The following is a 22,530-nucleotide window of genomic DNA, read 5'->3' as shown; positions in this document are numbered from 1 at the left end:
TCTGTGTAGCCTTGGCTGTCCTGGAACTCACTCTGTAGACCAGGCTGGCCTCAAACTCAGAAATCCACCTGCCTCTGCCTCCTGAGTGCTGGGATTATAGGCGTGCGCCATCATGCCCGGTGAGGTTTGTTATTTCTATAGTGCATTTTACTTTGTGTGGGGGGACGACATTGAGATAGGGTCTCTCTACCAGTGTACCCTAGCTGTCCTCACTGTGTAGACCAGGCTGGCCTCATACTCAGAGATCCACCTACTTCTGTCTCCCAAGTGCTGGGATTAAAGACATGCAGTAGTGCATTTTTTTGTAAGTGAAAATTGTAGAAACTATTTAATCCCAACCCAGGGTTTCTACCTCACCTTAGGCCATTTACTTCCCTGATAAATATACCCTTTTTATTTACAGTAAGCATTAAACAATAACTACCCTTTATATTTACAATAAGTACAAAAGCTGGGCAACTGCCTACCCTGTATGCTATTAGAATCTACTGCCCTATTGATAACCTCGAGTTATTAATTACCACTTACTGTGTTTCAACTGGGCTGCTCTAACTCCAGTTGGCCAGCCCTCATGGCCTACGTTCTCTTGACTCCAAACCCATGGCAGCTTCCCTTTCTTCCTACTGCACCTTCCTCTTCCTCGTGGCCCCTCTCTGACCCCAAGGCCAGGAATCTGCCCAGCTGGGACCAGGGTGTATGTTCGAACTCTCATATTTGAGACGACCAGGTCTGAGGGGGGCACATTTAGCATTACAACATATAACAGAAGACCAAACCTCGATAGAAACTATCTAAAAAAAGATCATCCACATTAGCTTTCTATTCAAATGCTTTTCCTCTTTCCAATAGGCAGCAATACCATCTTTGCTCCAGTCCTCTTGCCACACTCAAGTAAGTAAGACATAAGTTGGTTACAGTAAGATGATTATAAAGATCATATTCTGATTTATTGAAGATGTATTTCCATATTTGAATGATTTCAAGAAGAAATTGTATGTTAAAGCAAAAATATATTTTTTCTGACATTTGTAGAATGCACGAAGAATAGGAAGGATTTTATGTTAAAAATATATAAAAAATGTTTTCCTTTTATTCTTCTCTCTTCCCATCCCCCCTTACACACACACACACACACACACACACACACACACACACATCTTCCCAGTCTCTACTGATGCAAGGCAGCTGCATCCCCAGTCCAAAAGAAAATTTTATGAACAGTCTGAACTACTTACAACTTGGTGCTCCTAAAATTTTGTTAATTTTTGTTTTAACCACTTATATATTTTTGATCTTGTCTGAACTTGAACGAACTACTCCCCCTCTCCAGACTTACTAGGGATCAAACGAAGTAACTGGAGAACACCTAGCACATCTCTTGGCCTGGGATGTAGAATAAATTCATCTCAGTTGCCTGACTTCGTACTGCTTCTGATTTCTCCTGAGAAAGAATACATAGTCAATTCTTAATGTCTGTATTCAACCAGCCACAGATTGAAAACATGGTTAGACCAACAGTGGCTATACCTGCACTTGAATATGCAGAGTCTTTTTGCTATTTGGCATAATTCCCTAAACAATAATTTATATAAGGTTACATTGTGATGAATAAGATAAGTAAAGTCTATTGACACTTAAAGTTACAGGATTTATACACACTTTGCCATTTTATTTAAAAGACTAAAGCATTGGTGGATGCTTACATTTATGTAATATCCCATAACTAGTTGTTAGATACCAAGGGACATTTGTACTAAATATCATGTGCCCAAATTATGCATGTTTGTGTGGGTCCATGTGTATACATGCATGTAGCGGTCCACCTCAGGTGTCATTCTTTAGAGCTGCTCACCCTGCTTTTTGAGGCTGGCTTGGCGCTCACTGACTAGATTGGACTTGCTGCCAGTGAACTGTCCAACACTTTGGCACTGCTATATTGGTATTTATCCATTATTTATAGCTGTGATACTTTAATTTTCTAAGGATTCCATCAGATGGGCACTTCTGCTTACCACGGTTGGTTAAAATACAGTGGACTCCCTCAGTATGATTTATATTACAGACTTTAATTTTGGATTCCTTACTTATGTATAGTAACTAGACTTATTTTGTATTAGAAATAGTTTCTGCTCAGAATGGTGTTCCTCTGGAGGCTAATACACCACCATACAAATGCACTCATGAGTGCACATGTAGGCAGGCATCCTACTCTGAGGTGTAGCCTCACACTGAGGTGTAGCCTCAACTCTTTTTTTTTTTTTTTGATACATATATACTTTTTATTTTGAGACAAAGTCACTGAGTTGCCCAGGCTATCCTTGAACTTCGTGATCCTGCTGCCTTAGTACCTGTGATTACAGGCTTGTTCCTCCAGGGCCAAATCAGAATTTCGTTATTAATCTTAATAATGTACCTTCATTTAAATATTACAACTGCCATGTGCCAATTGCCCTAGTAGATGCTAGAGTTACAGACACATGCACACAGTGTTCCCTAAAGCTTAGAATTTGTGGAGAGGACAGAAGAACCAAGAGAGAAAGAACACATTTGACAGATTTGGTAGCAGGAGTAGTCACAAGTTGTATTGAAGTTTTGTTCTGTAACTGCACTGTGAATGATGAGCTAGTCTGTTCCTCCCCCAGAGACTTTCTTCAGCTCATGTGGAAGTTTACACAAACTGAGTGAAGAGCCACTAATTCCTCCTCCGCTGCCCCCTCGGAAAAAGTTTGATCATGATGCTCCCAATTCTAAGGTAGTCATCCGGGTCTGGGTTTGCCTCAACATGTGCAAAGCTGTGAATTAGTACTCATGTTTTAGAGTGTGTCAGTCATAATTTAGTCACATTCTACAAATTTTTAAAATTTATATTGCTGTGTTTGAAAAATGCTTTAAGTAATTGTTTATTAAAATTTTAAAAACTTTTAAAAAAGTAGAAAATTTCAGATAATCGGAAGTACATTGTCTTTGTTATGCAGATTGGGGACGGAGGGTGGAATTCCTATTTGAAGGAACCTGAAAACTTTAGACCAGTGCTTCTCAAATGCAAGAATCACCTGGGAAACTTCTTCAAAGTGGGCTGCTGTCCTCGCTTCAGCAGTCCATAGACTAAAATTAGAACAATACAGAGAAGATTAGCACGGCCCCTGCGCAAGAATGCATGCAAATTCATGAAGCGTTCCATATTTAAAAAATAATAAAAAGGTGGGCTGTTGAGCCAGCCTCAGGCTGTAAGGCTGCAGCTGGGCCTGGCTGTGCTAAGCTATTACCTACTGGTACTGATGCTGCTGCTTCCTGGATCACACTTCGAGATCCACTGCTCTAAGCACCATGGGAAAAACAGAAGTAGATGTTCAGTGAACAGAAGTTAGGTATTAAATGCCATTGATAACATGTCCTTTCATATCCATAAAACTGTTTTCACTGATTTGTTGTATTAATAAGTTTTATAAATTTCTGGAATGTTGGAAACAAAGCAAGACAATATGGAGCTTTATGTATTAAGATTTCGAGGATAACGTCTTAAATATCTAAATCTTAAATTGAGCCTAGAATTTAACTGGACGCAATTTAGTTAGAAACCTGATAAGTAAACCCCATTAATTTAATTTTAGCCTCTAGATTTAACTTTTCACAGAAGAGTTCTCAGTCGTTTTAAAGTGTCTTGTACATTTCCCAAGAGACTATACATATCCCTTTCTGTTCTGTTTAGGGAGCTATGAGATCTGATGATGACCCTCCTGCTATTCCACCAAGACAGCCCCCGCCTCCAAAGGTAAAGCCAAGAGTTCCTGTCCTCATGGGTACATTTGATGGGCCTGTGCTCAGTCCACCTCCACCTCCTCCAAGAGACCCTCTTCCTGATACCCCTCCACCAGTTCCTCTTCGGCCTCCGGAACACTTTATAAACTGTCCATTTACTCTTCAGCCACCTCCACTGGGCCATCCTCACAGAGACCCAGACTGGCTCAGAGACGTTAGCACGTGTCCTAACTCACCAAGCACTCCTCCCACCACGCCCTCTCCACGGATTCCACGCAGCTGTCACTTGCTCAGCTCCAGTCACAGCAGCCTTGCTCATCCTTCAGCTCCTCCTGTTCCACCAAGGCAGAATTCAAGCCCTCACTTACCAAAGCTGCCACCAAAGACTTACAAACGGGAGCTTTCCCACCCGCCACTGTACAGACTGCCTCTGCTTGAAAATGCAGAAACTCCTCAATGACCTTGGCCATATGTAGTCATTGACACTGGAATAGTATTTGTAAAGGTTTTTAATTTATTCAAAAAGACATAGTATTTTAGTACTTTTTACAGAAATGCTACTGATTAAATAAGCTCTTAAGAATTAGTAAACTTGTCGGATGGCAGTGGCGCACACCTGTAATTCCACCAAGTGGGCGTCAGGGTTTGAGGGCAGCCTGGTCTACAGAGCAAGTTCCAGGACAGCCAGGGCTACACAGAAAAACCTTGTCTCAAAAGTCAAAATACAAACAAAAGAAAGAAAAGAAAGGAAGGAAAGAATTTGAAATATTAAAATGCAAAAGCCCTTCACCATAGCCCTCAGATGATCAGTAGCAGTGCTTCATCAGCTCCTCAGTGCTGCCCTAAGGCCAGTATAAAGACTCCGTATTGCACTGTAGACTCTGCTAACATACTGACTGCACTGAGAGGGGCTAGCACTCGAGGGAGTTCTCATGCCTGAGTGATAGATACCTTTTTAGGGCGATGAACGTGCACAGATGCAGAAGATGTGGGTGGTGTTACTGATTTTTGACCCTCTGACTGTCTTCTAGCTTTTAACTTCGTTTGGTTTGTACATCTAGGAGATTTATGAATAATACCCGCTGTTCTTAAACTCTTTGAGACCATGTCTTAAATGTCAGTATTTGCTGCTGAAGACAAAAACAGAAAATAGAATGAAATAATAGAATGCACTGTGTTTATTATTTTGTTAAAATTATAAACAGTTCTACATAACCTGAATATAGAAGAAGGGCATGTATTCATTAAGATGTGCCTTTTGTTTTGCAGTGTATGGTGTCTTTAGCTAATGATTTGCCTATTATTTGGGAAAACAAAATTAATATGCCATATATTGTACAGTTTATTTATATTGTATATATTTAAAGATAATGCTAATAACCTATATAAATGTAAGTGACTTGAGGCCTATAATACAATCTGCTATTTTACTAATTTGTAAGTCTGGAACAAAAGTGTCTTATGGCGTAAGAACCAACTGCCATTGTCAAACCTATTAACTGTCTTTAATCTCGTGTTAACTGAAATTTTTGAAAAGTTTTTCCAGGTTAGTAATATTTAAACAGAAAATACTTTAAAAAGCTTTATTAAATTTTTTAATCAGACAGGATAAAGCTTTGCCATTTGGATACTATCATTCAAAGTGATCAAGGTATGTATGTTATGCTGGTAGTGCAGTAGCAGCCATTGTAAAGTAGCCAAAAGCCACGTTGTTTATCTACTGGTCTGTGGCCTTTTCCTGTGCTTTGTATCAGAGTTCTTAACAAAATTAATAAATCACCTCAGTCTTAATTTGTAAAAGATTCGCAACATTGTTTTCCATCCCAAAGAGCAAGGAGAAGCTGGGTATAGCGTGAGCACCAGTAATCGCAGCACTCGGGAGGTTGGGACATCTGGAGTTAAAGGCGACTCAACTACATGAAGAGTCTGAACCTACCTGGAATACAGGAGACCATCCTGAAAACAAACAAACAAAAAGCAACAACGTTAAAAAAAAAATCTAGAAGAATGAACAGCTATCGTCTATTTATTGCGTGTGTGTGTGTGTGTGTGTGTGTGTGTGTGTGTGTGTGTGTGTTGCATACTAGAGATCCAATGTGACAGGTCAACCTGCAGGTCTCTCCTACTATGTGAGTCCTGGAACTAGTCCTTGGTCTTGCTGGCCATCTCTTGGCCCCGTGGGATGTAAAAGGATTACTTTACCATTAAAAGCAAGTAGCACGTTCCCAGCCACCACTTTTATGCACTCCCATGAAAAGGAAGCACAGTAGGAAAACTTATTGAATATAACCATTTTTAGATAGGACCTGCGTAGCCTCCTAGATCTATCGCCAACAGCTCTTGTGAGCCATTCCCCAGCTATGTAAAAGCCCTGTCGGTCGCTTAGCTACTTGAAGAGCGGATCCAAGTAGCAGCCAGCTGGGCCACTCCCGGGCCGGTTCTGCCGCTTCCTGCCGACTTCCGGGCTTTGGGAGTCACGCAGGCGCTTTGGGCAGCCGCTCTGCCGGAGGGCCGTACGGGTGCTGCGTGGGCGTGACGTTACCGCGTGCCGCAGCCTGCGGCGGGCCGGGGCAGGGATGGCGGCCGCCGTGGAGCCGGAGCCGGAGGTGGAGGACCCGCTGTGGAGCTTTGTGCGGGTTCTGGAGAAGCGGGATGGGACAGTGCTTCGGCTGCAGCAGTACGGCTCCGGGGGCGTGGGTTGCGTTGTGTGGGACGCCGCCATCGTCCTTTCCAAATACCTGGAGACGCCGGGGTTCTCTGGCGACGGGGCCCACGCGCTGAGTCGGCGCTCGGTGCTGGAGCTGGGCTCCGGCACCGGGGCCGTGGGGCTCATGGCTGCGACCCTCGGGTAAGAACTGGCGGGAAGGCGCTGGTCGCCCAGCATCAGGTCACCGGCGTGCGGCCGTGCGCCTGTACCTCAACGAGGTTGTTTTTTTAGGGCAGACGTTATAGTCACTGATCTCGAGGAGCTGCAGGACTTGCTGAAAATGAATATTGATATGAACAAGCATCTTGTGACTGGTTCTGTTCAAGCCAAGGTACTGAAATGGTTTGTATGGCCTTTCAGCTTGTTTTAAGATAACCGCTTACATGGGCTTTAAATTGCATTTTGCACAACGCATGCTTAATATGAGGGGAGCCTTCTGCTTCTCATTTCTAAAATGAACACTTTAAATCGTCATCAGCTAAAGACATATGTTTGACATTTTTAAGGGGTGAAGACATAGAAGACTTGATGTCACCAGACTACATATTGATGGCCGACTGTATATACTATGAGGAGGTGAGTAGTGGTGGAGCCGGTGTGTCCGAAGCCCACAGCTCTCCGTGTTTTAACACCTCCAGGTGTGGGATATTTGTTCTATAGATGATGGGGCAGTAAAGAGAAGTTAAACTATCAGCGGCAACACATTCATACAATTCAGGATGAGCGGTTGAGAAAACTTCTGTGCGTTCTACTGGAGACTTTTTGGAAAAATTTAAAAGGATTTTCCGATTTGCATATATTCTGGAATACTAAGATAGCTTCTGTTTGTTTGTCTGTTTGTTCATTTGTTTCTCTCTTTTTTTTCTTTTCCCATTGACTGCAAACTGTGACTTTGAAAATTAATTAAAATGCAAGGTGGTTCACTCCTAGAATCCTAGCACTCACACTTGCCATAAATGCTAGGCCAGCACACCACAGAGTTAGACTCTCCAAAATTAACTAGTTCTCAGTGAGAAGATTTAGTTAGACTTGTAGAATGGTTTTCTTTCCATATCAGTTTATGCAGTGTTGGACAGTACTTAGTTTTATGTTGATACTTGAGCCAACTGATGTTCAAATTAGGGTCAGCAGTTAAAGAGCACACACAGTTCTTCCAGAGGATCCAAGTTCAATTCCCAGTACCCACATCGGGCAGCTCACAGACACCTGTAACTCCAGCTCCAGGGAGATCCAGTTCTGGCCCCTGCAAGCACTAACACATACTTAGACACAGACAAACACATGCATATAATTAAAATAACAAAAATTAAATTTAAACCATCAGGGTCAGGCTTGCTTTTGTAGAATAGTTGATTGTTTAAATACCACATTAACTTAGATGAAGTGAAATTAGACTTGTAAGATGTGATGGTACAACTTCTGTAATCCCAGCCCTGGAGAGGCTGAAATAGAATCACTGTAAGTTGAGTGCCAGCCTGGGCTACATGACTAGACTCTTGTTCAAAACAAACACAAAAGACACAAGTCAATTCTGCTTGTTTTCCTGAGGAAACAAGTATAATCCTTAGGATTCTTCTATTTTTTAAATAGAATTCCGTATAATTATTGGTTAGTCAGAGGTTGTTTACCAGTCTGGTTTGAGAACCTTGCTTTGTTGTGTTGATTTAGATTGGTTTGACTCAAAGGCAGGGCCTCTTCCCCTCCTGACCCCCTTCCTATAATAGGAAACTCTTGAAGTAATAAACTGAAAATGGTACTTTTTTTTTTTTTTTTAACTAGTCCTTGGAACCACTGCTGAAAACATTAAAAGATCTCAGTGGATCTGAAACTTGTATTATATGTTGTTACGAACAACGGACAATGGGGAAAAATCCAGAAATTGAGAAGAAGTATTTTGAGGTGAGTATCGTGTTAGGTCTGTCTTGGTAGCAGTTACCCTCTGGGGGAGCTGGATGTGGTCGCTCCAATATTTTAGGCAATGTGATGTGGGGGGCGTTCTCTTGATTAGAACCCAGGGAGAAGTCCTCCACAGGCTTCCCGCGCAGAGCCCACCGGCTCTGATCTGCCAGGCCAAGTTTGCTGGCTCTTCTCAGTCCTTACTCTTGTACTGCAAGGTGCCAGCGTCTAGTGATGACAGGCTTGCCTTCTGAGACAGTTTTCAGTGCTGTTAAACACAAGGCACTTGGAGAGTTTCTCAGCAGGGTATTTTAAAGCTTACATTGATAGAGATGTAGAGGTGGTGGATCTTGCTGGTGTATTTTCCTACGTTTTTATTTTACATAAGTTGCGATTCCTGGACTTTGTTGTTGTTTGTGTTTGTTTTAAAGATTGTTTTAAATTTTATGTATATGAGTTCACCAGTGCTCTCTTCAGACACACCACTACAGATGGTTGTGAGCCGCCATGTGGTTGCTGGGAATTGAACTTAGAACCTCTGGAAGAGCAGTCGGTGCTCGTAACCGCTGAGCCATCTCTCCAACCCCCTTGTTGTTTGTTTTTAAAGTTGGGAAGGAGTGCCTGTCTTGCTTGTCTTTTATATGTTCTTAATTCTCCCCCCAAGTGGCACCCAGACCCTTTTATGGGCATAACTGCAACCTACTAAAAACGGGCTCATTTTGAAGCTGCATCTGTAGTCCTGAAATTCTGTCTGCTGAAAGGACTACTTTTGCCTAATGACAAAAACAACTATGTGACTCCTTCAGATAATATATGCTATATTATAATATATAAATATGCTTAATTATTAAACTATTAAATATAATATATTGCATGTTTTTATTAATGAGAAAATGTTACTCCACTTTTGAAATTATAATTTAAAAAATCCAAGTAATTCATATTTACTTAAAACATGTACAATGCACATAAATCAGGTTCTCAGCTCATGTGGTTTCATCCAAATAACTGCTCCAACGTAAAGATATAGAGCATTTCCAGACTTGAGAAGGCTTCCGAGTTGCCCTTACCAGTCGGTCTGAATTTAACATAAATATCCTCTAAATTTATAGCTCCTTCAGCTAGACTTTGACTTTGAAGAAATCCCTTTGGACAAACATGATGAAGAATACCGAAGTGAAGACATTCATATTGTATACATCAGAAAGAAAAAACCAGTATGTGCTTTCACAGTTCTTCATATCTGATCTTGTCAGCTAGCTCTTGTCTGTGTGCTGAGCTGTGGTCAGGTTCGTCACCTCCACACAGTGTGACTGACACACAGTGTTTCCATCGTTCACATGTTTTGCCTTGGGTTCATGGTCACAGTCTCAGAACTCAGGAAGTGGAAGGTTATGCAGTTGGAGGCCAGGCTGGGAAATGAACACTTTGTGCGACACTGTATCAAAAATTATGTAAGGCTGGCTTTGTTTCTGCCTTTCTGGGAAATGAACCTTTGGCCTTACTCATGTTAGGCAAGCTCTGTGCCACAGAGCTAAGTTCCCAGCCTGGTAGGTCCCATAAAGTCCTTTTCAGTTATAAATCAAATGGCTGAGTAACTGAGAATGTCCATGAGAAGTTACTTTAAGACAATAAGATACAGAAAAATTTATCTTGGTTCCTTCGAGTCCTGGATTTGGATGACCCTATCTGTGGGGCCTGTGAGCAAGCTGTAAGTAATGATGAGTACAGCAAAGGAGACCTGGTCGCCTGGCTGAGGATGACAAAGAGAAGGGGGGGACAGGGTCCAAAGCTGGTCCTTAAAGGCATTATATACCCTATATATACTATATGTGTCTGTATGTATGTACATATCTATATAGTCTCAATGTTCCCAATGCTTCTCACAGTGCCTCGTGAACAGTACCTCCAGTGATTTTGTAGCTTCCTCTTCCTAACTTTTTAAAAGGCTAGTTGTAACTTTTAAACTTTGGTCATTCTCATTTTCCTTTTAAAAGGAAAATGGTCAGTCTGGCCTGTAGAAGAGAAGCGCCCAATTGAATAGACCTTGATGTGTGTTCCTGTCTGGTCATCTTACCACCGTGATGTTTTCTAATTGCACCTGCAGTTCAGCATGTAGAAGGGGGGAGTCCTGTATGCGCAATTGTGGATGTGAGGACCATAAGGCAGAGACATTGGTTTCACTAATGACACTAAAATCTAGTGTGTTCCACTTCTTTCTGATGATTTGGTCTGATGAATTCAGTGAACAGTGAACACCTGGCTTTCTAATGATAAGGATTCTAGCCAGGGACCAGGAATGGGGGTTAAAACTCAGTCTAAAGAAGAAAGGGCAAGAAGGTTGTTCAGACTGGTGTGGAATGTGCTGAAAAGGCAAAGAAAATCCATTTTGTGCCTTAGGAGATGCAGTGTTTGCTGAAGCTGCTATACAGTTTTCAAAGACTTTTTTGAGGCATAAATATCTGTGTTTCTGAATATAAATGGTTGTTTTGTTTTTACAAAGACCTATTTCCTTTTTTAAATTGATACAATTCTCATTCCATAAAGTTTATCCTTGGCAAGCACATGTCTCGGGTTTTTAGTCTACACAGCTGTATTGTAAGTGTTTTCATCACCAGACAGGAAATGCTGCTGGCTTTCAGTCCGCGCCGTTCATTCTGTGCATGCTGTTCTTGTCCTGTATTCTTCTGCATCCTGATCCCTTCATTGAGCGCAGTGTTTTCCCGTCCCTCCATGTCCCATCCTCCTTTTACCCTCCTCTCTGAGTCTGAGTCACATCCCTGAGCACCGTTCTGCTAGCTAATCCATATATGTGTTCATCCTCTGGTAACGTTTCTCTCGTTTGCTTCTTGTCTATGAGTAAGAATCCTGCCGTGAACACGTGTGTGTGTGTGGGTGTGGGGGTGTGGGTGTGTGTGCGTGCGTGCAGAGACTTCATAGGTATGGTGAAGTCACCAAAGCTTTCCGAAGCTACTGTTTTGTCTTTACCTCTCCACCGCGGGTGTGCGAGGGCCCCCTCACTGCTGAGTACTCACCAACACTTGGTGCTGTCTGTCCTTCTTGTGGTAGCTATTGGAGCAGATGAGATGTAGGATTTCATTGCAGGGTTTTTTCTTAATGATATTCAGTATCTTATGTCACTAGAGAAATATCTGCCCATTTTTTAGCTTGTGCTGTCTTAGACATCTATGAGTCCTTTAACAACACAAAGGCTTTTAATTTTGATAATATTCATAATCTGCTTTCTTCTTGATTGCTTTAGATGTCAGCTAAGAACTGTCTCTAAACATTGCACATGGTTCTCTTGAAGTGCACTTAGCCACTACAAAATTAATGTTTAAACTCCCCCTTTCTTCATAGAAACCGCCATCGTGAAGCGCTTCTCCATCTTAGCCAGCCTCCCAACATCCTGGGTAAGGTCAAAATGTGGACGGAGCATGTGCATACTGCATGGAAGACTGCCTCACAGATTTCTTCAGCATGTCCTTAGAGATCTGGTACATGGATGACAACTACCTTGGACTGCCCACAATGTGAAATGCCTGCCCGCCCGCCCACCTGTGGGCTGAAATCTAAAGTAGGTTTACTTAGCTCGGCATCAAGTTCTGCTTAAAAGAAACATTGACAATCATTCAAATAAAAATTAATTTTGAGATTAGTCTCAAGTCTGAAGCAGCATGGTTGACTCAGTACATTTACAAGAAACTCAAAATCATTTGATGCAATTTCTAATGGCATCTATTACTGTATAGGAATGTTCTGAGGGCTGGTGTCATGGTGGTGCATGCCTTTAATACCAGCACGGGGGAGACAGAGGCAGGTGGCCCTCTTGAGTTCCAGACCAGCCTGCTCTACGGGGCAAGCTGGTTCCAAGCATAATAGGACTGTCTTGAAGGAAGGAAGGAGGGATAAATAAGAAAAAACCCAAAACCATAGAGAAGTTGATGCAATCCAGCTTCCAATGCTAGTGTCTCTTATTATACAATACTGTTTAAGGTGAAGTTCAATGGCAGCCTCACTTTTACATAGTTGTGCAGTAGTTCCTCTGTTTTTCCCTTGTGCTATGTTTAATACTTAACATGTTCTTTGAAAAGAAACTGAAAATACTATTTTGCACCTTTACTGGGCAGAGTTGTGTTTCACAGGTAGGTGAGTGATTCCAGGGTGCTGTAGCTCTAGGTCACTAAGAAGGTAAGTCAGGAAACAGGGGAACTAGCACTGTCTCAGGGAGGAGGCGTGAGGAGAGAAAGCCAGTTGCAGGCTTCTGTGCTCACATGGCTCTGGGAGGTTTTCTTGTGTATTTGGTTCAAGAAAATCTGATTTTAAACTACAGATAATAAGACATCCATCATGCTTAAATGAAGTTCTGTGTACATTTATCAAATGGTTTTTACTGTGTTGTCTCCAACTTTTTTTGTTCCAATAATCATCTGCTCACATAGTCTAATGTGTCAATGTCTTGAACACCACCACCAGATCCAAAAAGTAGTAACCGGATGTATCCTGGAGTTTACAGTCGGTGCTAGATGGCACGTTGTATGTGCTGAAATAAACATCGTTTTTGAAAACTTGTGACTCTGCTTCCAAGACGTCTCTGATGAGATGAACATTTATAACGAACAACTGCTTTCCAGAAAGCAAGAGCGGTTCCATTTAGAGAGTTGGAGACAAGAATCAGTTCAGAATGATTCTTTCTTGGGAGCTTTCTTCAGTCTTTAAAGCTTGCTTGCTGTTACATTTTCAAAATACTGTGTCCGTGCATGGCACCTCATGGAGCAGTTTGCCCCAGGCAGGCAGATCCTGAGTGTGCTGCTTCGAGTGAGGTAGTTTGTACACAGCTTGCTCCATAACGTAGAAGTGGAGTGAACCTGACCTTAGACCCCTCAGATTCTCACACCCTTCCCACCCTCCCCAACCCTACCTTTCTTATGTAGTCCAGCTGGCTTAACCCACACTGCAGTTTATTATCAGTTCCCTGGGAACCACACCCTGCTTGCCTCCCCTCCTCCATGCTAGCTAGACCCACTCCTTAACCTGTCCTTCTACAACCACTGCCTCTGGGGACCTGACCTTGGGGTGGGACGGAATTTGTAGCAGAGTGAAGCGGGATCTTAAAACTCCCAGTTGTGGAATGAGGTCAACACTGAGCTCTACTGCAGGACTTAACTAAAGGACACCCTTCAGAAAGCACCCTTAGTGCCAACTGCATTCCACACAGGAGCCTGGGAGAAGCCCTGCTTTGGAAGAGTTCAGTGTTGGACACATTTAGGCCTTTTGGTGAGCAAGGCCCTATAGTTGGAACCCCCTGGAAGAAGGGCCTAAGGAGCACCTCATCCGCTGAAGGAGAGGGGGGAAACAGTATCTCTGCTTAGGTTTGTGTTGCTCAGGGAGAGACCCGGGCTTGGGGCAGGACGGCTCCTGTGAGCACTGAAGCAGAGGGTAGATGGACCTGCCAACCTGGGAATCGATCTGTGAGCTGGGGGCTGGAAGACTCAGCAGCAATGTGTACGTCCAGGGAGAGCTGCACGGCGCACACCTGGAGGGTGGAGGCAGGATCGTGGGTTCAAGGCCATTCTGGGACACAGGAACACGACGACCATATCTCAAAAATACATAGCAGGTGCAACAGATGAATGAGGTCATGCCTCTAGCCGGGCATCAACCAGTACAGCGACTGTCCAGCTTCAAGTAGTTGCCAGTGTGTCGGGGAAATGCTAGAGGTGAACTGGGATCCTCTTGAGCAAGCGGGGTTTGTTGCCGTGGACTGCTGGGCCTAGCATCACTTGGCAGACAGTAGGTGGGAGTCACCTGGGAAGAGATTGCACCCCAAACTGTTTTCTGTTTGTTTTGGCTTTAAGTCTTGGGGTTTTTGTTGGTTTTGGTGTTTGGAGACAGTTTCTCTGTGTAGCCCTAGCTGTCCTGGAACCTGTAACTTCCTAGCTCCGTAGGAAGTATTTCTTAAACCATCTGCACAGTGAGGTCACCTGGAAAATTGGAAGCAAGCAGAAGCCAAACACTGCTACTGTCAAGCTTCACTCCAGTGGTGGTGTTACTGAAGGACTCCAAATAGCTTTAATGTTTCCTAGATGGAGAACCATCACCATAAAGAAACCCTGTCCACCTCCCAGGGGGCAGGGCGAGGGAAGGAAGAGAGCATTTACAAGTGAAGGGCTCTAGTTAGAGTGGCCTGTCCTGCACAGGATGAGCCAGCTGAGCCTAAAAACCTGTGGAACAACTCTAGGAACCGGAATTGCTGTTAGCATGCCCGAAATGTAGAGAAAGCTGAGGGCTGGGGAGGGATTCTACAGTGCAGAGGCAAACTGCAGGTCTCATCACCAGTGCCTTGGGTCGCCTCCACCTCCTCCCTCTGTTTGCCTGGTTCTTCTCCCACTTCTGTCTGGATCATAGTTGGTGACGCTGGGTTGGTTTTGATCCCTTAAACTATTATTTAAGTGCAGGACAGAATGGCGAGGGGTCTTCTGTGCTGCTTTGCTCCCCCTCCTCATGCTCTCTGCTTAAATCTGATGAGTGAGGGTTTGTCTTTTTTTTTTTTTAAACCCAGTGTGGAACAGAAGTAGGACTGTAGTTCCAAAGGTTCCCTGTAGGTGGCATTGCACATCTTTGTCTAGTAAAGTGGCTGTGAAAAGACTCGGTTTTGAATTGCAGCCAGCCCTCAGATTTTTAAATTTTAATTAAATTTGATTTTCAGAACTAGTCTACCCATTAGGGAGGTCCTTGCTGAAGAGACCATGGCAGAAGCTGAGTGAGACGGCTTTCCCGGGGAGCTGTCTTTGATGTAGCTTTCTGTTTCGTTCTGTTCAACCTTGTGGCTCACGAAGCCACATATGTTGTGATTTGTAAATGGCCTTTCTGCCATAGATTTCCCGTCTGTACAACGAAGAGGCCTTTACGAGTCTAAGTTTGTTCTAATTAGTGCAGTTCTAAAAATAAAGTTCAAGGTGAACTTCAGTTTTATATCTGACATGCTGCTTCTACGTACTTAAAACTTCTAATCAGTTTTAACTAGTTCTCCAAATGGGCATTCCTTCTTCAGCAGAAGAGCAGATTTCACATCAGAAGACTGAAGCTGTCCGTCAGTGGCTCTCCCACAATCATGTAATCCTAGGGAGAACCACATCCCACTGAAAAGTAATAGGGCAGCTGAGTTTTCCCTTTCTACAATTCTGAATGGAAACACGCTAAAGGCGCAGGCAGGTGAAGTTTTTAAAACCTTAAGATCCATGTGGAGCAGAACGCAGACCACCAGCCACTGAGGCCCTGTCGCTTAATTACAAGATGAAGTCTGAATAGTATATATAATATGCTAGGACAAATCCTTTGTATGATAATGTTTTCCCCTGTGTGTTTGGAATAAAGTGTGTCAGAACAGAAACCCAAGGACTGCACCATCCAGAGTGGATTCCACAGCCTGTCATTTACTGTCTGTGTGATCTTGTTCCTTAAACTCTGTGCCTTGTCCTCATGTAAACAGGATCATTTTATTATGGGCGTCAGAGGTTCCCATGGGAGTTTAAGTTGTTTGCTCTATGCAGTGCACCTGAGTACTTGGCCAATAGTAAGTGCTCAGTAAACATCATTACAGCAAAAGTGGAATCACGGGTGGGGACTTGGGAAACCTGCATAATGCCAGTTGCTTTTATCTGCTGCATTGTGAAATCCAGGTATCCCTTTGGCGTATAGAATTCATGCCAACACCCCTCCCCTATCGTGGAGGAATGGCAGCTGAGGCAGGAAAAAGTTAAGAACACTGGTTCACAGTGCTGTTCGTTAAATGAGTCAGCCATTTTAGAAAGGCAAGGGAAGCCATTGCTCTTCACTTACAAACACATCATGTGCAGTGTGTGTACATTTTGGTTTTTTTTTTTTTTCTTTCAGTACTGGGCTTTGAACATCCAGCCTTTTGTGCACTGAGCAACTAAGTGCCTACCACTGAGCTATGTCCCTCGAGTGTGCTTGTGTGTGTGTGTATGAGTGTGCACATATGCATGTGTGCCACAAATAACTAAACCTTGTGCATGTTAGACAATTACTATACAACTAAGTTACATCTTAGTCTCTGGCCTTTTGAAATACAGTTTCAGGGGCTAGAGAGAAGGCGCTGTGGTTAAGAGCACTGACTGCTCTTCCAGAGGTCCTGAGTTCAATTCCCAGCAACCACATGTTGGCTCACAACCATCTGTAATAGGATCTGATGCCCTCTTCTGGTGTGTCTGAAGACAGCTCTAGTGTACTCATATAAGTAAATCTTTTATTTTTTTTATTTTATTTTTAAATTCACTGTGCAGCCCAGGCTGACCTCAAACTCACAGGGACCCATCCTGCCTCTGCCTTCTGAGTGCTGGGATTAAAGGCATGAGCCACCCACTCTGTTTTTTAAAGGATTTTAAATCAATTGATGAAAATACTAAAAACACTAAACCGCTCTTGATTTTTGACATCTTTACTGATGTTACTTTTTTTTTTTAAGATTTATTTATTTATTATATGTAAGTACACTGTAGCTGTCTTCAGACACTCCAGAAGCGGGCGTCAGATCTTGTTACGGATGGTTATGAGCCACCATGTGGTTGCTGGGATTTGAACTCCGGACCTTCGGAAGAGCAGTCGGGTGCTCTTACTCACTGAGCCATCTCACCAGCCCCTACTGATGTTACTTTAATGTGCGATCGGTTCATGTTTTTAATATTCATAAGGTTGAAAACATTGATGTTTCCTCCTTACAGAACAGGATTAAGCAGCTTGAGGTCAAGCTGGACTATATGGAGAGCCCGCAGGCTTTTTCAGGCTCCAACATGCCACCAGTTGCAGTCTATCACTCCTCACAGCTGCTCTGTAGTAAGAATTGCCTTGAGTTCGGCTTTTTAACCACCTGATAGATAATCAGGCTTTTACAGGACGGGCTTCAGTCTGTGCTGGCTCATCACTGCCTTGGCGATCATTTCCAGACTTGTATGTATTAATAGCAGCGACCCCATGTAGCAACCTTCAACCTTCCACCTTGTTCTTCAAAAGAATGCCTTCCAAAAACCTGCTCCTTACACATGTGCAAAATAGCCGGCTGTTGACATACTGTGACTGGATAAGAAACTTTATATGCCCATATGCAACTTTGTTTCCATATCATAGTCTATCATCAAAGGCAGTGAGGGCAGGAGCTCAAGCAGGCAGGAACCTGTGGCAGGAGTGATGCAGACATCACGGAGGGGTGCTGCTTACTGGCTTGCTCCTAGCGACTTGTTCAGCCAACTTGCTTATCACCAGCCCTAGGACGGCACCACCCACAGTGAGTGTGGGTGCCCCTACATCAATCACTAAGAAAATGCCCTACAGGCTTGCTTAAAGCCATACCATATGGAGGCAATTTCTCAGTTGAGGCTCCCTCTCCTGTGACTAACTCAAGTCGAGATAAAAGGGCCAGCACTCCTGAGTTCAAAAGAATCCCCTCAGAGCATAGAGTTCACAAAGAATGCTAGTTTCCAAAACTGAAAAACAAGAAAAGCAAATTTAACACGCCTCAATAATCAAAGTTTAAGCCTAAAATGCTTTTGATGTCAGTGACTCAAATGTAAATACCACGTTTTTGTTTGTTTGTTTGTTTTTGGTTTTTTTTAAAGATTTATTTATTTATTATATGTAAGTACACTGTAGCTGTCTTCAAGCACTCCAGAAGAGGGAGTCAGATCTTGTTACGGATGGTTATGAGCCACCATGTGGTTGCTGGGTTTTGAACTCCGGACCTTTGGAAGAGCAGTCGGGTGCTCTTACCCACTGAGCCATCTCACCAGCCCCTGTTTGTTTTTAAATAGCTATTTTATACCTACAATCCCAGCACTTAGGAGACAGGAGGATCAGAAGATCAAGGTCACCTTAAGCTACATGACACATTTGAGGTCAGCTGGGGCTATATAAGACCTCAAAAAATAAATAAATAAAAATAAAAACCCCACACACACGGGGCTGGAGGAATGGCTCAGTGGTTAAGAACACTGACTGCTCTTCTGATGGTCCTGAGTTCAAATCCCAGCAATGACATAGTGGCTCACAACCATCCATAATGAGATCTGATGCCCTCCTCTGGTGTGTCTTAAGAGAGCTACAGTGTACTTACATATAATAATAAAAAAAAAAATCTTTTAAAAAAAGAACACAGTAAAACACACACATACAAAAACCCACAAAATAATAAATGAATAAGATAGCTATCTTTCTAAGTATTGCTACAAAGAATTTTTTAAAAATTTGTGGTGGTGCTCAATTTTAATCCTATCACTGGCAGAGGCAGACAGATTTCTGTGAGTTCAAGACTACCCTGGTCTACATGGTGAGTTCTAGGACAGCAAGGGCTATATAGAGAGACCCGGTTTTAAAAAACAACAACAGCAGCAGCAGCAACAACAAAAAACCCAAGAATGTTGTTCAAAAGTTATTTTCACTCTGAAGCATGTATTAGACACACCCCGTCTGCCCTCTGCGGAGTGTGTCTGGCTATTAACAGGGCAGGCTTGGCTCAGTAGGACTTCTCTTCCCAGTGAGCTTTGCATGACAGTCCTGTTAGGTTTTGCTAATTTGCTTTTTTTTTTTTTTTTTTTTACTTTTTGAGGCAGCGTCTCAATCTTTGATTCAGGTTAGCCCAGGCTGGCTTCGTTGTAATCCCCCCAGGCTCAGCCTCCCAAACACTGGGATTTCCGATATGGACCTGCCTCCCAGGACAGTTCTAAATCACCTTCCCGTAGAGCGCACACTTGAACAGTTTATTTTCCTCTTAAGGAGGAGACAGTCCAAATCTCTAGACTTGTCTTGAAAGATAGTCTAGATTGTATTAGGTTGGGAAGACCCATCCTAAATGTGTCCAGGAGAGCTGTAACATTCATTGCTCTCTGCTTCCTAACCGTGAATACAGTGTGGCGTGCAGCCTCAAGCTCCAGCCGCACGGCTTCCCTACTTTAATGGACAGTATTCAGCCTACATACACCTTTCCGTAAGTGTTTTTATTTTAGACTACTCTGTCACAGCAACGAGATAAGTAGCTGATACAGCGGCATTGCCTGACTGGCACAATGACAGCAGGAATGGCACTGCCTGCGTAGCATAGGGACAGCGAACAGGATACGGTGTGTGAGCAAGGGTAGAGAAGAGGCCTACCAAATGTTCTAAGTCAGACTGCAGTGACAGACGCACAAGAGACAAAAAGCCTCAGTCGTCAGATTCTGAGCCCAGCGCGCGCCTGCCATTCACCTTTATGTTCAAACCAGACTTCATCATCTCCTCTTGTAGGCTCTACCTTCATCATAGGAAAGCCAGAGTTATGGCAGCCAAGAATGGAGAGGTCAGTCTTATTAAAAAGAAATCATAATCCTGTATGGCAAGGCATAGGGCATTATTAGTAGGTTGTGAATGTTAGGGTCTAAGGATTGCTGAACAAAGGCCACAGACTCAAATAGTATGCAAAGGCAAAGAGCGTTGATTCTGCAGAAATCACCAGCATGCAGGGGTCAACCATTCATCAAAATGGTGATGACTTGAGTCGGGGCTAGTGGAATTTTCCAGAAAGGTTAGGTAACCTCTAATATGATTGAAAGGGGCCAAGCAGTGACATTAGTACAGTTTTGATTGGCTATTATGTTAGTTTCATTTTATTTGGTGAGACCTTGAAGAATTTTAGAAACCACTGTTATCTCCTCTAGCTAGGTCCCCAGGCGCTGACTCAGCCCCAGACTTATCCCCCCCAGCCCCATGGGGCTGTCATTGATTAAAGGCCCATTGTCAGTGGGAGCCCAGTATGCTTCCTGGGGAACTGAAGTTTTTATTCCCAAGGTTTTTGGACCTTTCATGGTACTTTTCCAAACCAGAGAAAACACAGAGATCCCAGTACAGCAGTCTCGCAGAGGCTGTGGAGGACAGAACTTAGCAGAGAAGTTCCTGGAGACCCATTAAAATACTACCAACTGTAACCACCCCACCCACAGGATGCCTGGACAGCAGGGTGGCCCTAAGGCACAGTGTGGGACTGATAGCTTGGTGGTAACCAGTAACTTGCTATTAGACTTAAGGTCCACTCAACAAGAGGGAAACAGTGCAGGCAAGGTACTGGGAACCTGGACAACTAATTACCCTAGGCTCGTGAGGTTGTGGATCTTACAAGAAATCCTGTTCCCACCACTTTCCTAAAACAGCAGAATTCCTTATACCTGAAGATAAGTGTGGCTCACACACCTCATCGGAGAAACTAATCTTGGTGGTTTTTTGTTGGTTTTTGTTTTGTTGGGGGTTTTTGTTTGTTTGTTTGTTTGGGGTTTGGGGGTTTTGTTTGTTTGTTTGTTGTTGTTGTTGTTTGAGACAGGGTTTCTCTGTGCAGTACTGGCTGTCATGGAACTAGCTCTATGGATCAGGCTAGCCTCAAAACTCAGAGATCTGCCTGCCCCTGCCCCTGCCCCTGCCCCTGCCCCTGCCCAGAGCCCAGCCCTCTGTCTCCCTAGCTCTCTGAGACCAAAGGCATGCCACACCCAGTTGAGACTAATCTTTACAACAGACAGAGATCATCACAGAAAACCACAACTGATCAAAGAACAAGTGACCATGCGGCTCTAGCTCCAAGTGACACATCTCAGACGCGGTTGTGAAAAGATTGTAAGAGCCAAAGGCCCAGGAGACGAGCTGTGAGAGTGTGTCCCCTGGAGATGACAGGGAAGTGTCAACCCAGGATCTCTCAACAGTATGACTACCTTGAACAACTACACCACAGGTTATAGTGGAAAGGAAAAATCTCATGGGGCCCCACTCCCACATAAAGAACTATAGACAGCCAAGGAACGCTGAAAAGGGAAGGGGAGACTCTTTCTCAAGACTGAACTCCTTCATTGGTTATCCAATACCAAGTCTTCAGCTAAACTCATATAATACAACTAACAGTGGATGGACTGACCAGATTGTATTTATATATCTAAGAATTTATAGCATATGTATAGTGTGTGCATGAGTGTGTGTGTGTGTATGTGTGTGTGTGTGTGTAAAACAATAATAGTTTTAAAGAGGACACAATTTCAAGAGGGAGCAAAACATGGAGGGGTAGTGGAAGGGTTAGTAGGAGGGAAGGGAAAGGAGAAAATAATTTTAAAAAATTGAATTTATTTTAAAAATATGTATGTAAAGAGGACAGAAATGACCTGCACTTTGCTGCAGGGAGTCTTTGGCTTCTCTGACACAAAGGACCCACTTTTGCACTCAGAACAGTCACCCACTGCTGGGCTTCCAGAAGACACAGTTTGCTCTTGTTAGGTTTCACTGTGGGGGAAGTAAATCAGTGTGGGGGCTGCAGAGCTGGCTCAGCAGGAAGACCAAGTCCTGCCCTCAAAGAGGACTACGGTTGGATTTCCAGCACCTACCTTGGGTAGCCAACAACCTCCTGTGACACCGACTCCAGGGGTATTTTCTGGTCCCTGATCACTCCATTCACACATGGAGAAGTTAAAAACAGTAAAACTTAAGTCTTTGAAAAACTAAGTCCGTGAGATGCACGCCATACCCCGAAGCTGCCGCTCGTCCATGGGCGGGGCAAGCAAAGAATCACTGCAGTTCTGGGAGAAATTCAAGATACACGTGAGAACTGGCTACCACTGCAGGGCAGAGGAACTGCACAAGTCCAGTTGAGCTGGCCAGGAAGGATTCGTGAGAAAACCACTGAGCAGACTTAAAAAAAAAAAAAAGACAAGCATCTACTCAGCGGATTTGTATTGTGAAATAAAGGGTTTTTTTAAATCTTGATAATTTCATACATGAAATATGATCATATATATCCCCACTTACCACCTCCCAAATCACCCCATATCCAACTAAACATGCCCTTCAATCAACTTCATGCTTTTTGTTTTTCTAAATGACCCACTGCGCTGGATACTTTTATTTCAACTTGACAGAAGGTAGAGTCATTTTAGATAAGGGAACCTCAATTGAGAAAAAGTCCAGGCTAGATTGGCCTAGGGTGCCTTTTCTTGATTGACAACGGATGTGGGAGGAGCCACATCCAGCCTGTGTAAGCAGCAGGCAAACTGAATAGAGACTGAGGCAGGCAAACACACGTGGGCACTCGTGCACACACATATATATATATATATATATATATATATATATATATATATATATATATATAT

The 22,530-nt window shown here is 43.3% G+C and overlaps 2 protein-coding genes and 1 non-coding gene across 4 annotated transcripts in view; all 3 read left to right on the top strand.

Moving 5' to 3' along the window:
- Window positions 1-5,560, top strand: part of Sos2 (SOS Ras/Rho guanine nucleotide exchange factor 2) — an 87,343-nt gene extending 81,783 nt beyond the window's left edge. The window contains exons 21-23 of one of the 2 annotated variants that reach the window (XM_021201768.2): window positions 850-891; window positions 2,643-2,752; window positions 3,710-5,560. In XM_021201768.2, the coding sequence (XP_021057427.1) occupies window positions 850-891; window positions 2,643-2,752; window positions 3,710-4,219 (662 nt within the window). In that variant the 3' untranslated portion in view covers window positions 4,220-5,560. The remainder of the gene's footprint in view (window positions 1-849; window positions 892-2,642; window positions 2,753-3,709) is intronic. The other variant, XM_021201767.2, reaches the window with a different exon arrangement.
- On the top strand, window positions 3,082-3,187 carry LOC115064522. The gene has a single exon (XR_003844353.1). It is a non-coding gene; the product is annotated as a U6 spliceosomal RNA (small nuclear RNA).
- Window positions 5,561-6,210: 650 nt separating the features above from the next.
- Vcpkmt (valosin containing protein lysine methyltransferase) lies at window positions 6,211-13,087 on the top strand. The gene is made up of 6 exons (XM_021202376.2): window positions 6,211-6,607; window positions 6,698-6,808; window positions 6,973-7,042; window positions 8,246-8,365; window positions 9,475-9,579; window positions 11,723-13,087. Exons 1-6 carry the CDS (start codon window positions 6,336-6,338, stop codon window positions 11,735-11,737), a joined length of 693 nt encoding a protein of 230 aa, XP_021058035.1. The 5' UTR covers window positions 6,211-6,335; the 3' UTR covers window positions 11,738-13,087.
- Window positions 13,088-22,530: the final 9,443 nt, after the last annotated feature.

Source organism: Mus pahari, chromosome 7 (genome assembly GCF_900095145.1).
Source record: "Mus pahari chromosome 7, PAHARI_EIJ_v1.1, whole genome shotgun sequence".
NCBI lineage: Eukaryota > Metazoa > Chordata > Mammalia > Rodentia > Muridae > Mus > Mus pahari.
Note: the sequence above shows the minus strand (reverse complement) of the source record. Positions and strands in the feature narration are given on the sequence as shown.